Source organism: Cryptomeria japonica, chromosome 11, assembly GCF_030272615.1.
Source record: "Cryptomeria japonica chromosome 11, Sugi_1.0, whole genome shotgun sequence".
NCBI classification, from domain to species: Eukaryota; Viridiplantae; Streptophyta; class Pinopsida; order Cupressales; family Cupressaceae; genus Cryptomeria; species Cryptomeria japonica.
This window is the reverse complement of record NC_081415.1, coordinates 572,656,000-572,673,369: the sequence shown is the minus strand read 5'-3', so window position 1 is coordinate 572,673,369 and position 17,370 is coordinate 572,656,000. Positions and strand designations below refer to the sequence as shown.

General features: G+C 36.3%; 1 protein-coding gene across 1 annotated transcript in view; it reads right to left on the bottom strand.

The window, feature by feature from the left end:
* Positions 1-1,272: 1,272 nt before the first annotated feature.
* The window catches only part of LOC131860343 (aspartic proteinase oryzasin-1-like), a 55,925-nt gene continuing 39,827 nt past the window's right edge, over positions 1,273-17,370 (bottom strand). The window contains exons 2-3 of the mRNA XM_059214736.1: positions 1,828-1,952; positions 1,273-1,726 (exon numbers count right to left, since the gene is read on the bottom strand). Coding sequence (XP_059070719.1) covers positions 1,273-1,726; positions 1,828-1,952 — 579 coding nt within the window. The remainder of the gene's footprint in view (positions 1,727-1,827; positions 1,953-17,370) is intronic.

Sequence of the window (17,370 nt, the reverse complement as noted above, 5' to 3'; positions counted from 1 at the left end):
TCATTAATCTTTTCGCCACTTCATGATGCTTAATTGGCATGTATCTTCACCCTGCGAAACAACGCCAATCATCAATCATCTTTGAACTTGCATGATTTTTAACCCATCTGTTCTCTGTAAAATTTGCCTCGAGAATCATGCCAATGTGGGTGGGGTCTACCTGGTCACCACTTGGCCTCCTTGGTCCCCTCATGAATCATGACTGCGCACGTGGGGTCTACCTTAGCGCCCAACCAGCATCTTGTGTCAAAATCCCTTGAGGCTTTGACACTATGAATGGGTGTCTTCTTACATTTAAACACCAAAAAGTTTGCCCGTCCAACCAATGTGGGACTAAAGTATTTTGCTGGCAATGCACATTTTGAAGGTTTTACCTGAGTTTTAATGGCTTCTTGTGCATTTGATTGAAATTTTAAAATCTCCCTTCACCACTGCATTAGAGAGGATGTTGGAAAAGGTCACAAAACTTGGGTTTACATTTGCCAAGTGCATTTGCAGAGGTTTAATGGCTTTGTCCACTTCATCCACACAGGGGATTTACCACTCACAGCCAAAAAACCACGCATATTCACCACACCACACTTTACATCTGCAATTTGCATTTGTTTGAGGCTTCAACGTAGCCTTCCCAACACCACTTCATTCCACATAGGGAGGAGGTGATTGCTATGCAGATTTCACTATGTCCAACGTGGGAGGTGGGTATGGCTTGAGGTTTCAACGCTCTTTCCAATTTCTACGTAGGGGAGGATGCTGGCAGAGGGGAAAAACACCTACCACATTGCATTAGCTTGGAAGTTTAGACACTTCCCAAACTCCACTCCACGCAAGAGGAAGAGACCATGCATAGGGGAAGATTGACATTTGCTTGAAATTGGAAAATTCACTGAATTTCTCCACCACTGATGCCACACTTCCAAACACCCAGAAGCTTATAGTAGGGAAGAGAGGACTACCATTTTTTTGAATTCAAAGATGCCTTCACCACCATGTGTTGCATAGGGAGGAGGCACTAGCTGTTGATTGCATTTTTCTTAAGGGTTTCTATGCCTCTTCAACATGCCCATGCAGAGGAAGAATATGGAGGCATCGTGAGGGAGTTTTACAAAGTTTTGATGATGTACATGCTATTTGCATGATCAAATTATATTTAGAACACCCAATATCCTCCATCTATAATGGATGCTGGCATAATACATATCAGATTTAGAGCCTGATTGTAGCCAAGGTAAACTATAAAGAAATCTTGAGTGATGGTACCACATTATTCGTTTAAACTACTTCAGCAAACCCAACTCTATTGTTTCCAAAATCGAACATAGTGTGGTAAACACCAATGAAAATATCTCCAAGAATCCAGATAGGTCCTCTAATAGGAGGCACATCCAATCCAGTGAAGCCACTTATACATTGTGTTGTAGATCCCTCACCAATTTTAAGAATGTACTGCTCTGGTGTGAGGTCAAATTTTGTATCCCCAATTGTAAAGGAGATAGCTGGCATGCTCGACATTTTGTCATAGTCCATAGAAGCTTGTCCATTTGGGCTTGGCAATTGGTCACAAAGCTCATTGACATAGTTCAATATCTTGATCTTTGTCTGATTTTGAGAAAGTTGATTGTGAGCCCATACTATAGCTGCCTTACAGGCATAACACATAGCATTGACACTGCAAGCTCTTGGTTCTTCCCCATAATCTTTGTCAGTTATAGTAGCAATTCCCGTACTGACATCATAGGAACCATTAAATAAACACAAGCCAATTTCAGAGCAGATTTTTGAGGCTTCACATGTGCTATCAAGAACTCCAATATAATGTCTGCATACCAAGATGCTATGGTTTTGCATTCTTTAATAACAATGCCTTCTCTGCCAATGGCATGGTTGATTTCTGCCACAATAGCATCCTCCCTCCAAACATGATTTCTCCTCCTTCCTTGTTTCACTTTATACTTAAATCATATAAACATATGGTTTAAGATATCAATTTAAACCTTGATTCAAAAAACATCATGAAGCTACAAGTCAAGTCGGGCCCCAAAGTGGGTCTGACTAAAAACAATTTTTGTTTTCATTCAACTGACCTTCAAAATACCTCAGGAACCTTAAACATACCTCTGGAATCGATCGGCACCATTTTCAGATCATCAAACTGAGTTTTGCAACTTTCAGGCACTTGCGCCACATTTCCACATTTAATCGCAAAGACGTAATTTTCAAACTAGTCAAAACACCTTTTTGGACCTGCAAACTGACAAGCATGTACTCTGATGTACAAACATGAACTCTGCCAAGCAGTTTCTCAATACGAATGCTGAGTGAAGAAATATTAATGGTCAAAGGTGACCAACTGACTTTGTCAGCACTACGGACCTGATGAAGTCAATGCACAGGCAACTCATGATGCCTCTCTTAAAAATATCAAACGATCTCCACAGACCCTCAAATCTGAGGCATAGGTACCTTGAAGTACATATCAAAACTTAGAATGCTTAGTTTGACCAAAAGGCTGACTTGGTGCAAATGGTGTGCTCATGAAAATAGCCACTTTAACTGACATAGTAATGAAAGTACGAAACACTGAAAAAGATGGCTCAAGAAACCTTTTTGAAAACCGATAACGGATTGGCAGGAGCTTGAAACTGGAAACATAGCTTGTCATTTATACCAACAATAGGCCAAAACAAACATTCTGACATGACACTCACCGGGGCAACTTTTACAATTGTGCAAAGCGAGGCTTTGACAAGCTGTCGAAATAGGGACTTGTCAAACAACACAAACTGCAAATGGATTGAGCTTCCTAAACTGAGCAAATAGATTCATAAAGACTTGAAATTTGGCATGTTGACTGACATTTATGCATAAAATTCAATGCACTTTGAAATTCTTCATGACAATCAACATGGCAAAATATATAGGAGCTCAAAGTAGGCTACTCAATAAAATCTGCATTTGCACCTAACATGCACTTTCAACTCACCCCTTGAAATGGGTACCTGATAAATTGATCCAAATTGAAATCTAAAAGTTTCAACATACTGCAGAGGTCAAATGAAAGGTGTAGAACAAGTTTCCAAAGCCGTACCCTTTGAAAATCAACTAACTCCATTTTACCTTCTCTCTAACTAGGCCACCTGAATGAGATTAGGTGCATTTCTCAAAGTGCAATAGAAATTTTTTGAAATGGGCATCAAAACTTGACTCAAATTTAATGATTCCCAATAGTGGCTCTGACTGGGGATTGTTAATTGCAAGATCAACACAAGAATTCAGAATCTATGGTAAAGCAGACCACCCAAAAATGGATCACTTCTCTTCTCTTCTCAAAAGAAAAGGGCTCCTTATTCAACCCAAACAACAGGGCACTTTATTGTAAACCACACAACTGAAGCAAAGCAATTGTATAAAATATACAAACATAGTCATGACTGATTATAAACTGCTCCACTTTCCTCAGCATTTACCTCTGTCAAAAATCTGATTCTCATCACCTGATATCCTGATTCAAACAAAGGAACCTTTCAATAACAACTGAGCACAATCCTTATAATCAACCCCTTTTATCTCATTACTGTAACATCTTGTGTACACACCTCTTGTCTGATTTTGAACTTTGTAATCACAGACTATTTCAAAGGTAAAATCATGAGACAAATCACTACAGAGGCCTTCCCACAAGCTGCCATTCATTTCACTATCCCAATCAACTCTATCATTTGTAAAGGCATCATCATGCTAAATTTCAAAAATAAAGCATTCATTCTCACTACTGTAGTTCTCATCAGCACATGCCTTATTATCATTTACATTCATAGAATGAGGGACATTACTAGCCGAATGATACAAACAAGGAACATAAATATTTTGATCCAGATGTGGTACTTCACTATGCTGATCACACTCTATACTATCCTTGTTTATCAAACTCAAAACATATGTATCCACAATATCCCATTCATGGAAAAGAATGCATACCTCTTGTTGAAGCAAATCCTCAGCTAAATCTTTCTCATTTAGACTTACATCCACTTGAAAAACTTCCATTTGTGGTCTGAAGTAATCATCACACAACCCATGCTTCTTATCTTCATCATGAAGTAAATTGTTACAACACATGTTACTACAGTAAATTGTTACTACAGTTCGGAACTTCATCAACATTAAAAATTTGTTCAACACAAGGGGAAACTTCAGCATTTTCATCAATGAGATCAGCACCATGAACATCTATACCAAAGGAAAAGAACTCCATATCCAGTTCAAGCATACTATCAACATTCACATCCTCTTCATGGTATGTCAAATTTTGAAAACATTCAAATATAGGTTCATTTAAATCTGAAAATAAAACATTATCTACACTTTCACATATGTTTTTATCTTCAAAAATACTTTCATTTTTAGATTCATGATTGAGATACATAACTTGGTTTCCTCTTATATCACCTTCACAAGATGAATAATAAGAACTCTCATAAGCATCCTTAGCTGCATAACTAGCATTTATTTGCTGATCATAAGAAGATGAAAAACTTGTGCCAAGATCACTGTTATTCTGAAATTGATCTTCATTGTTCATTTGTATACCTTCAAGGTGCTGAAAATCGAACTCAATGTCCTCATAATTAGCAACACCACTCCATTCTGAAACACATTCATCACTGGGTATACTCGCATTGAAAACAACATCAACATCATCCACAATTTCATTTTTTTGTTTTATCAAACTTAATCAAATCTTTATTTACATCATATTGCACATTTTCACTTGCATAATCAGCAACATTTGGTGATCCCTTAGTATTTGGTATTTCAACATCAAATACATCAGCAACATGTAAAGATCGATGGTCATCATCATCATTAATTTCATTATTATCAACCTTGGGGGATGCATGATTTACTTGATAATTTGCACCCACATAATCAGCATAACCGACATACAAATCAAATGGTACATATTCTCTATATATATCTATCTCTGTATCACCATTATCACAAAAGCTCCAACTGATCATTCCATCATTACCATGAGAGATAACCGACATTAATAGCAGAGATTCTTGACTCTCATTTAAATTTGAATCACATATATCAGCAAGACCATCCTGAACAACAAAGCTTGACATATTTTGATAAGGAATGTTTTGCTCATCTTTGCATTTACTTTCACCATTGAAAGTGTTTTGACAAGAAACAACAAGAGACACAAATCTCTTTGAGATCCCAAATTTTAAGTTATTTTCAATGTCCCTAGGTGTGTTAAAATCTTCATGCAGAGTTTTGGGTTCTTTGTTTCTCAATAAGAAACCCATCTTCTCATCAAAGGCACTCATATAAATTTCCAAACATACTTTATCATCAAACTTATACTTGCTGGAAATTTTAGACAATGTTTGTGAAAACCTGATATTAAATGCTGGTACCAATTCATCTTCCCTAATTTGTATGCACGTGAATTCTCTCAACATATGATAATCACTCACCTTTTCAGCAAATTTGTCTATGAAGCCTGTTGTTAACTAATCCCATGAGGAAATACAATTTGTTGGCAAGAAAGAGAACCAATCCCTTGCATCCTCTTTCAATGACTGGACAAATAATTTCATGCACACGTCTTCTTGACAAACTTCAAACTCTCCCATCAAATCTGAAAATCTTTTCACATGTTGACAAGCTGATTCTGATTTCTTTGCACTGAATATGGTCAAATGCTTTCTAATTTCCGTGGGTATGGGATTTGGGTAACCCGGAATACCTTCAAAATTCAGAGTAGCATAATACTTCATACTGAAACTTTTCCTATTACATGGTTGTGACATTTCACTAGGTATGGCTATATGTGGAAATGCACAAGGCTGAAAAACTTCACTACACATTTCTTCTTACTCCCACAAATGATTATACAACCTTGCGTTGAATAATGAAACACTTCAAGAACATATCATCATTCAAATCATTTCATAACATTTCTTGACATAAATATTTCTTCAAATTTGCATACTAAGGAATAAAATATATATTGGAACTTCAGCAAAATAGATATGCAAGTAAATTTGTGATTCCTCTTTTTCCCTCTTTACTAGTGTTGTTCACTTAATGGGAAAACTATATTACTCATTCAAATTTTCAAAAGAAATGTCTTGCATTGAAACTTATGAAAGTACTTGGATATTTGCAGCTGTAAGACTTGTAGATCTAAACATTTATTCACATTTTAGCTTGGTCTTTTACCTCAAAGTCGCCACCTCTTGCATAGAGGAAAAATTTTGAACAACAAAATGCCATTCAACACATATTTAATTTTTTATTGTCTCCTTCAATCTTGCTGCATCAAATCTACTCCAGGCTATTTAACACAAATCTGGAAAATGCATTAGACTTATGTGTGAACTGGAATCTTTTACTGCACTTTTCTTCTCAAGCTTTTATGATGAGAGCACCATGTCTGAGCCTACAACCAATTTAGTTATCTGCATCTCAATATGATTCATCAAATCATCCACTAATCCCTCAATCATAAAAGGAATTTTCAACTCTGTGCAATCTCAATGGACTGACGAACTGGATGAAATTAGGCAATTACTATTCAGCTTCCCCAGCAGAGTCGCCATTTTTGTTGTTCCCAAATTCTGATTTCCTTATCCTCTCTGCAAGAATTATCAAGCCTTTACTGCTTATGGAGAGAAACAATAGGAAACAAAAACATATGACAATAGATAACAAGGTTTATACAGAAACCTTCTACAATTTAAGCTTCCACTTAGCTTAGTCGGGTATACCCTTTGTGATCATTCTTTCACAACTGCAATTAAAGACTTACAGAGAAAACCAATGCCAACCTCTGCAAACCCTATCACTTTCAACATAACTAAACATAAAAGAAAGACTTGTAATTATTTTCATTGATCACCAAGAAGGTTATTAGACCTAGAAAACTATATCGGTGCCTTATCTTGGGCTTGAGAGTCACCTAAGCTATACAAGAATTCTAAATTTGGACATTTCAATACATCCTATCACTTCAATTTCATCAACTTAATATATGCCTGACATATATGTAAGTTTTTCCTTTATGCTAAACCTGTTCATCAAATTCAAGCAGAAAAACACTATTGATTCACTAATAGAGGGGTTTCACGTATATTTAATTCCTCCCGTTGAGACAAAAACCTAAAACACATATGTAAGCTTGCCTTGCAATCCCCATCCAATCAAATAACCCTTGATTATTTAAAAGAACACAGTAAATCAACAAATGCATGCAAAAAGACAACAAAAATATGAGCTCAAAATGATCTGATCTGTATATTAATGTCCATCATTGAATTCTACATAACTTAGAGTGATCTCAAAACCAGAAAAAACCCTCAATATATTTTGCCAGAGTTTCTTTACAAAATTATTTTCATACCTTATGAAATGAGAAGAATAGAAGATAAGAAGGGGACGGAAAACATTTGGTCAGCATCAAAAATCGCCAAGTGTCCCTTTTCCCAACTCAATTTCATTTCCTTTCTCCTTCACATGGAAACTTCTCTCAACATATCAGATATTTGTTGAAACTAATTGTAGAATTAAATTCTTCATTCCGAGAGCTTTCCATTGACATATAATACTTCCATATTTGGGTAGAACTTAACCTCTGGGCGAATTAATCCTCACTATGTGCACCATCATTTAAATTTTTTTGATTTCTCCCTATAGTTTCATCTATATCATTAACTTTGATTTTTCACCTTTTAATCTCCTGACGCCCTGCCACATGGCATCTTATGATTCGTCAGGAGGGTCCACTGGGTGCCACCTAGGATGACAGCTCATCTTTCACTGCTTGTTAGCCACTTGGATTACCACTGGACTGCCTATTTGTTGCCTCATGGACCGCCACCTGTCGGCCATGTCACCACCACTTTACTCGCCACTAGACCTACCACTTGTACATCATGTCATCTTTCACCATTTCGCAATGGCTAATGGGCGTGCATCTTCGGCTTGTGAAACCACGCCGGCCGTCGGATCTTGGTGAACCTGCATCCTCCTTAACTCTTTGTTGTTTCAGGATGCTTAACTAGCGAGCATCTCTGCTTCGTGAAATAGCGCGCTTTGTTGATCTTCATGAAACTTACTCACTCATTAATCTTTTGGCCACTTTGTGATGCTTAACTAGCATGTATCTTCATCCCACAAAACAGTGCCAATCGTTGATCATCTCTGAACTTGCACGATCTTTAACTCGTCCGTTCTCTGCAAAAATTCACCTCAGGAACTGTGCCCATGTGGGTGGGTTCTGCCTGGTCACCACTTGGCCTCCTTGGTCACCTCGAGAAACGCGACCATGCATGTGGGGCCCGCCTTGGCGCCCTACCAACACCTTTTGTCAAAAGCCATTGAGGCTTTGACACTATGAATGGGTGTGTTCTTACATTTAAACACCAAAAAGTTTGCCCGTCCAGCCAATGTGGGACTAAAGTATTTTGCCTGGCAATGCGCATTTTGAAGGTTTTACTTGAGTTTTAATGGCTGCCTTTGCATTTGATTGAAATTTTAAAATCTCCCTTCACCACTGCACTGGAGAGGATGCTGGAAAAGGTCATGGCACTTGGATTTACATCTGCCAAGTGCATTTGTAGAGGTTTAATGGCTTTGTCCACTTCATCCATGCAAGGGATTTACCACTCAGCCAAAAAACCATGCATATTCACCACACCACACTTTACATTTGCAATTTGCATTTGTTTGAGGCTTCAACACAACCTTCCAAACACCACTTCATTCCACATAGGGACGAGCTGATTGCTATGTAGATTTCACTATGTGTCCAATGTGGGAGGGGGTATTGGCTTGAGGTTTCAATTCTCTTTCCAATTTCTATGTAGGGGAGGATGCTGGGAGAGGGGGAAAACACCTGCCACATTGCATGGGCTTGGAAGTTTAAACACTTCCCAAACTCCACTCCCCGCAGGAGGAAGAGACCATGCAAAGGAGAAGATTGGCATTTGCTTGAAATTGGAAAATTTACTGAATTTGTCCACCACTGACTCCACACTTCCAGACACGCAGAAGCTTACAACAGGGAAGAGAGGACAACCATTTGTTTGAATTCAAAGTTGCCTTCACCACCATGTGTTGCGTAGGGAGGAGGCACTAGCTGCTGATTGCATTTTGCTTAAGGGTTTCTATACCTCTTCAATAGGCCCACACAGAGGAAGAATACAAAGGCATTGTGAGGGAGTTTTAGAGAGTTTTGATGATGTACACGCTATTTGCATGATCAAATTATATTTAGAACACCCAAGGTAAACTATAAAGAAATCTTGACTGTAGCCAAGGTAAACTATAAAGAAATCTTGAGTGATGGTGCCACATTATTCCTTTAAACTACTTTAGCAAACGCAACTCTATTGTTTCCAAAATCAAACATAGTATGGTAAACACCCATGAAAATATCTCCAAGAATCTAGATAGGTCCTCTGAGAGGAGGCACATCCAGTCCAGTGAAGCCACTTATACCTTGTGCTGCAGATCCCTCACCAATTTTAAGAATTTACTGCTCTAGTGTGAGGTCAAATTTTTTATCCCTAATTGTAATGGAGATAGTTGGCATGCTCGACATTTCGTCACAGTCCACAAAAGCTTGTCCGTTTGGGCTTGGAAACCGGTCACAGAGCTCACTGACATAGTTCAATATCCTAATCTTTGTCTAAGTTTGAGAAAGTTGATTGTGAGCCCATACTACAGTTGCCTTACAGGCATAACACATAGCATTGATGCTGCAAGCTCTTGGTTCTTCCCTGTAATCTTTGTCAGTTACACTAGCAATTCTTGTACTAACATCATAGGCACCATTAAATAAGCACAAGCCAATTTCAGAGCACATTTTTGAGGCTTTACCTATGCTATCAAAAACTCCAATATAATGTCTCCATACCGAGATGCTATGGTTTTGCATTCTTCTAACAATGCCTTTTGCGCCAATGGCATGGTTGATTTCTACCACAATAGCATCCTCCCTCCAAACATGATTTCTCCTCCTTCCTTGTTTCACTTTATACTTAGATCATATAAACATATGGTTTAAGATATCAATTTAAACCTTGATTCAAAAAACATCGTGAACCTACAAGTTAGGTTGGTCCCCAAAGTGGGTCCGACTAAATTTTTTTTGTTTTCATTCAATTGACCTTCGAAATACCTCAGGAACCTTGAATATATCTCTGGAATCAATCAACACCATTTTCGGATCATCAAACTAAATTTTGCAACTTTCAGGTGCCTGCACCACATTTCTGCATTTAATCACAAAGTTGTATTCAAACTAGTTAAAACACCTTTTTGGACCTTGCAAACTGATAGCCATGTACTCTGATATACAGAGATGAACTCTACCAAGCGGTTTCTCAAGAGGAATCCCAAGTGAAGAAATATTAATGGTCAAAGGAGACCAACTGGCTTTGTCGGCACTACGGACCTAATGAAGTCAATGCATAGGCAACTCATGACGCCTCTCTTAAAAATATCAAACGATCTCCACAGACCCTCAAATCTGAGGCATAGGTACCTTGAAGTACATATCAAAACTTAGAATTCTTGGTTTGATCAAAAGGATGACTAGGTGCAAATGGTGCACTCATGAAAATAGCCATTTTAACTGACATCGCAATGGAAGTACGGAACACTGAAAAAGATGGCTCAAGAAACCCTTTTGAAAACCGATCAAACGGATTGGCAGGAGCTTGAAATTGGAAGCATAGCTTGTCATTTATACCAACAATAGTCTAGAATAAACATTCTGACATGACACTCACCAGGGCAAATTTTACAAATGTGCAAAGCAAGGCTCTGACTAGCTATCAAAAAAGGGACTTGTCAAAGAACACAAACTGCAAACGGATTGAGCTTGCTAAACTGAGCAAATGGATTCATAAAGACTTGAAATTTCTCATGTTGACTCACATTTATGCATAGAATTCAATTCACTTTTAAATTCTTCATGATGATCAACATGGAAAAATATATAGGAGCTCAAAGTAGGCTACTCAATAAAATCTGCATTTGCACCTAACTTGCACTTTCAACTCACCCATTGAAATGGGTACCTGACAAACTGATTCAAACTGAAATCTAAAAGTTTCAACACATTGTAGAGGTCAAATGAAAGGTGTAGAACAAGTTTCCAAACCCTTACCCTTTGAAAATCATCTGGTTCCATTTTACCCTCTCTCTAACTAGGCCACCTCAATGAGATTAGGTGTCTTTCTGAAAGTGCAATAGCAAAATTTTGAAATGGGCCTCAAAACTTGACTCAAATTTAATGAGTCCCAAGAGGTGTATGCACATAAATCAAAATTTCCATCTTTAGGATACCATAAACCAAGATTTTTTGTGCCTTGTAGATACCAGAAAATCCTTTTTACTGTTGATTCATGACTTTCTTTAGGATTACTTTGAAATCTTGAAACAATGCATATGGTATAGATTTTTCCATACCAAATTTCTTCAGTAGTGCCTTCAAGTACATTGTTTGGCATATGAATAGACCTTTATCAGTCTGTGAGATCTGCAATCCTAAAAAGAATTTTATTTCTCCAATCATAGACATTTTAAATTCTTTCTACATCTTGTTAGCAAAGTCTTTACACAATCCATCTTCTCCTCCAAAAATGATATCATCAACAAAAACTTCAATAACTAAGATGTCATCATTAGTCACTTCGAAATATAAGTTGTTGTCAGCATTACCTTTAGTGTAACCAAGCTTCAAAAGATATTTGTCCAATCTAACATACCAAGCTCTAGGAGCTTGCTTCAGTCCATACAAAGCTTTCCTTAATCTAAAAACCATATCTTTATCATTTGTGAATGAAAATCCATCATGCTGTTCAATGTAAACTTCCTCTTCAAGATCACCATTCAGAAATGCACATTTTACATCCATTTGATATACTTTGTAGTTCTTGTGAGCTGCAAATGCAAGAAATAATCTGACTACCTCAATTCTAGCTACTGATGCAAAGGTTTCATTATAATCAATTCCCTCTTTTTGTGAATATCCTTTACACACTAATCTTTATTTGTTCTTGATTACCTTACCATCTTCATTAAATTTATTTTTGAATACCCATTTAGTTCCAATTACATTTTTGTCTTTAGGCCGGGGAACTAATGTCCGTGTATTGTTCTTTTCAATTTGTTCTAGTTCATCTTCCATAGCTTTTATCCAAAATTTATCTTCACATGCCTCAATAATAGATGCTGGTTCAATTTGAGAAATTAAACATACCTCTTCATTTGCTAGTCTTCCTCTTGTCATAACACCTTGATACTTGATCTCAATTATTTGATTTTCTGAGTGATTCAGTCTTACATACCTAGGTTTATTCACATGTTGTTGTTCTCTAATCACTGTGGAATTCTTTGATGATAACGGTGTGACTGGATCCACATTCTATACTGATGAACTCTATATAGGTTCATTTATGATCATCTCAACTGCCGGTTCAGAATTTATAGACCTTGAATTTCCTCTAAATTGTTCATCTATCTTCACATTTGCACTCTCAATGATCTTCTACAATCTTTTATTAAAACATCTATATGGCTTTCTCTTAGATGAATAACCAAGAAATATTCCTTCATCACTTCTAGGATCAAATTTACCAATATGCTCATCTCTCCTAATATAACATTTGCTTCCAAATATTTTAATGTATTTAAGAGTGGGAGTATTACCGAACCATAGTTCATAAGGGGTCTTACCGGTTTCACCTTTGATGTGAACTCTACTGAAAGTGTAAACCATTGTATTCACTACTTCTCTCCAATACACATGAGGTAGATTTTCTTCCAATATCATGCTTCTAGCTACATCCAGAATAGTTTTGTTCTTCCTTTCAACAATTCAATTTTGCTGAGGTGTCTGAGGTGCTGATAGTTGTCTTTTGATTCCATTCACTTCATGAATGTATTAAACTCCTTTGATGTAAATTCTCCTCCTTGATCTGATCTCAAACATTTGATTTTCTTACCAGTTTCATTCTCTACCATTTCCTTGAATAGTTTTAATTTTCCAAAATCTTTTGATTTCTCCTTGAGAAAAGTAACCCAAAACATTCTAGAATTATCATCAATAATTAGCATAAAGTGTCTATCTCCCTGTAGAATAAAGTATCTTTCCGGACCACACAAGTTAGTATGAATTAAATCAAGAACATTATTGGATTTCTCAAAAATACTCTTAAAAGTTGTTCTAACTTGCTTTCCCATTTGACATTCCTTACATACTGGATTATGAGGTTTCACAATCTTAGGTATATACCTAACTGCCTTAGTTGAACTGATCTTTACAATGCAATCAAAATTCACATGACAAAGTCTCTTATGCCATAACCAATTTTCATCAATATGTGCAATCAAGCATGTCTTATCATTGTTGTTCAAATGAAATATATTCCTCTAGTTTGATTACCTGTTGCAATCTCCAATCCATTTTTGTTCATGATTTTGCATTTACCATTCTTGAACAGTAACTAAAATCCATTTTCAACTAATTGAACAACACTCAAAAGATTATGCTTCAAACCTTCAACATAATAAACATTGTTAGTATTGTGCTTACCATCCAAAGATATAGTGCCTTTTCCTTTGATCAAACAAGCTTTATCATCATCAAATCTTATTAGACCTCCACTATATTCTTGAAAAGATAAGAATTAACTTTTATCACCAGTCATATGATGTGAAAATCCAGAATCTATGATCCATTCATCCTTTTCTTCAATTTTAGTTGCCAAGGCCTGCTCTATCAGTGGAACAATAGGTGTTGGTTGATCTTCTTTTATTGCAACAAAAGCCCATCCATTGTCTATCATTTCTTCATCAGAATCATCAGTAACTCCCTCATCAACATAGTAACAAGATTTGTCTCTATTATTCTAAAATTCGTGTCTCTGATATTCAAGGTTAGGCTTATATGGTCTTTTAGCTTCCTCTCTTAATGTTGCATGTTTGTAAGGACATCTAGATGCCATATGACAAATTTTATTATAGTTAAAACATTTAAAAGGTGTTTTACCTTCATACTTACTTCAAACTGGACCTTTAGGCATTTCCCTTGCAAATAATGCTTCAAGTTCTTCCAGTTCTTCATTTTCCCTTCTAATATCTTCAAGTTCTCTTGCATAAAGTGCTTTCCAATGAGATTTGTCAGATGATGATGATGTTGCTGATGATGATGCTTTGAAGGCTAAATTTGTTTTAATTGTAGCAATAGGACCAAATTCCTCAAGCTCAAATGCTGAAAGTTTTCCAACCAAGGTATCTCTAGATACTGATGTATTAGGCATTGTTCTCGACTCATTAATAGTAGTTACTTTCATTTTGTATGCCAGTGGCAAAGCTCTCAAAATTTAGAAACAATTTCATCTTCACTTAAGGATCCTCCACAACATTGTATACCTAAAACAATTTAATTAACTCTTTCCATAAAAGCAGAAATTCTTTCATCTTCTTCCATTTTTAAATTTTCATACTTGACCCACAAACATTCCAGTTTTGCAATTTTGACATTGGTATCTCCTTCATTCAATGTCTCCAATTTATCCCAAATAGATTTACTAGTAGATCAATCTAATAGTCCCATGATTTGTTGATCTGATAATGCACTCAAAAGTGCTTCTCTTGGTTTGCAATCATTTTTTTGATCTTTACCCAATGTTGGTGGATTAGGTTGATTCGTGTAGGACCAACATAGCCATCCTTTGTAACTTCCCATATATCTCTTCCAATGCAATTCAGATGTGTCTTTGTTCTGATCTTCCATATACCATAGTTGCCTCCATCAAGTTTTAGACTGTCCTTCCTGAAAATGTTAGTCACCATAGGATTTCCTCAAGTTTTTAGGCTTCTGCAAAAAGAGGACTTAGCTTCGATACCAATTGTTAGGACCCGAAAAGCAACTGAGAGGAGGGGTGAATTAGTTGTAAATGAATTTCAACCCAATTATAACTTAATCAAACTTGATACATAATACTAGTAAAGCAAACTTAATATCGGTTAACAAATTAACAACTAATATCAATATGGGTGAAGCTTAATGCATGAAACAGAAAGAGAAACAACATCCACAACACATAACATAAAGATTTTAACGCGGAAACCCTATAATGAGAAAACACATGGTGGGAAACCTTACCCATAACTAGATGATACTACTGCAAATAGTATGTGTATACAAATGGGGTCTGCACATGTAGAAAGGCCAATCGCCTAGAGCACACTGCTCAAATGGGAGTCGCAATGAGTACGTTAGGATGGTTAAATCCTAGAATAATGTACTTCTCAAGTTAGCATCTCCAATGCTAGATTCAGTACCAGTTAAGCTCTGATAATCACCTTCAATCCTTCCTTGAACCTTCTTTATGGCCTTCTCATATGATTTTCAATATTCTCACATACCATGTTACAATACCATTACATACCATATCCCATGTGTCCTTTATCTCATCAATTGAGATCTTATATATATACAAAACCTAAGACTGAATGTGTAGGTCAAGTCACCAAGAATGTTACAATAAAATCAATTACAAACAAGTCTAGATCCAATGCTTCATGTTGGCTCAATACATTTATAACAATATCCAAGCAATAAACCATCTCCAAAACCTGTCATGCTGATCTGGTATAGATAATGCATACTGGTCCATAACCTAGACCAATCTACCGATAATAGTAAATATGTCAACCCAATTAGACCATTAACCAAAATACCAAAACCAAGTATCCAAATCATGTCTTTGACATAATCAAGTGATCCTCAGATGATAACAAGTCATCCTCAGTGTTGGTGAACAATATAACCTGCCGGTGAACAATATAACCTGTCGATGAACAATATACCGGTGACTATACATAAGTCACTGAACTTGCCGGTGAGCACAATGTGTCAGCTCAACATAACCATAGATCTCTAGAAGGATAAGTGTTGACATCAATGACAAAACTAATGCAACAAATCCATAATACCAACAATGAAAAGATATTACAAAATATAGGGGCATGCACTTGCAGATAGGCTTACAACCTAGAGCACACTGCTCAATCACAAAAGGAGCCTCACTGACTACATACAAATCTAGACTACAATCTGGAGAAATGATTGAAGTGCAAAGATAGCATCTTCTATGCCTGAATACTGTTCTGGTATGAAACCCTAAACCCTTAGCAGAATATCTCTTACATAAATATCCTCACATACATGATCTCTCTCATATATTTTGCATTACATAATATTATCATATTCTCCTATCCACCCATATTTCAAAATGATCTAACCAACTAACCTATATATCCTTTACAATTCATCATGCCTTATGTCAGCTTACAAAGATAATTACACTATCAATATACATGTCAACTATATAACATAAAAATGAGAAAATAAAAAACAATTGTTGATGTCGGATGGAAAAGATGTCATCCCCAATACCAATAACCTGATTCTAAACCATGTTGGCCTACATTTCCGGTAACCAAAGAAATCTATACAACCTGTCAGTACACAACTAAATCAAAATATGAAGTCGGAACAAGATGCCATGTTGCCATCAATGACAACATATTGAAACCAACCTATTGAGTGTCAATTGCCAACAATGATAGGTGATAAGAGTAAGTTTGTGAGTATGAAAAAGTATGATGGTGGTGTAGTAAGGTTTGAAGATGACATAGTTGGTATAATCCATGGTAGATGTTCTATTTCTCTTGATGGTAAGTATAACACTGATGATGTTTTTTATGTTGAAGGTCTAAAACATAATCTTTTGAGTGTTGGACAGATGGTTGATAAGGGTTATGATTTGCAATTAAAGAATGGAAAAAGTAAGATCTTGAGTACCTCTGGAATTGAGATTGCATTAGGTACAAAGACCAGAGGTAATATCTTTCACTTGAATGTTGGTGGTAAAGTTGTTTGATTTCTCAGATTGATGAAATTTGGTCATGGTATAGAAGGATGTGTCATGGGAATTTTGATTGCATGGTTAAGATAAGCTCTACTCAAGCAGTGAGAGATCTACCTAAGAGATTAAAACCATTTAATCGGGTATGTAAGGAATGTCAGTTAAGGAAGCAGATAAGAGTTTATTTCAAAACCAACCAATATTCTTCTAATGGAATATTGGATCTTCTACATACTGATTTGTGTGGTCCTTCTAGAGTGAGAAGCTTGCAAGGTGATAGATATTTCTTGATATGGATTTTTTTTTGTGGATTACTTTGTTGGTTGAAGTTGTTAGACTATTTATTGCTTATGTTGCTTACAAAGATTTCAAATTTTATTATATGGATGTCAAGTCAGCCTTTCTT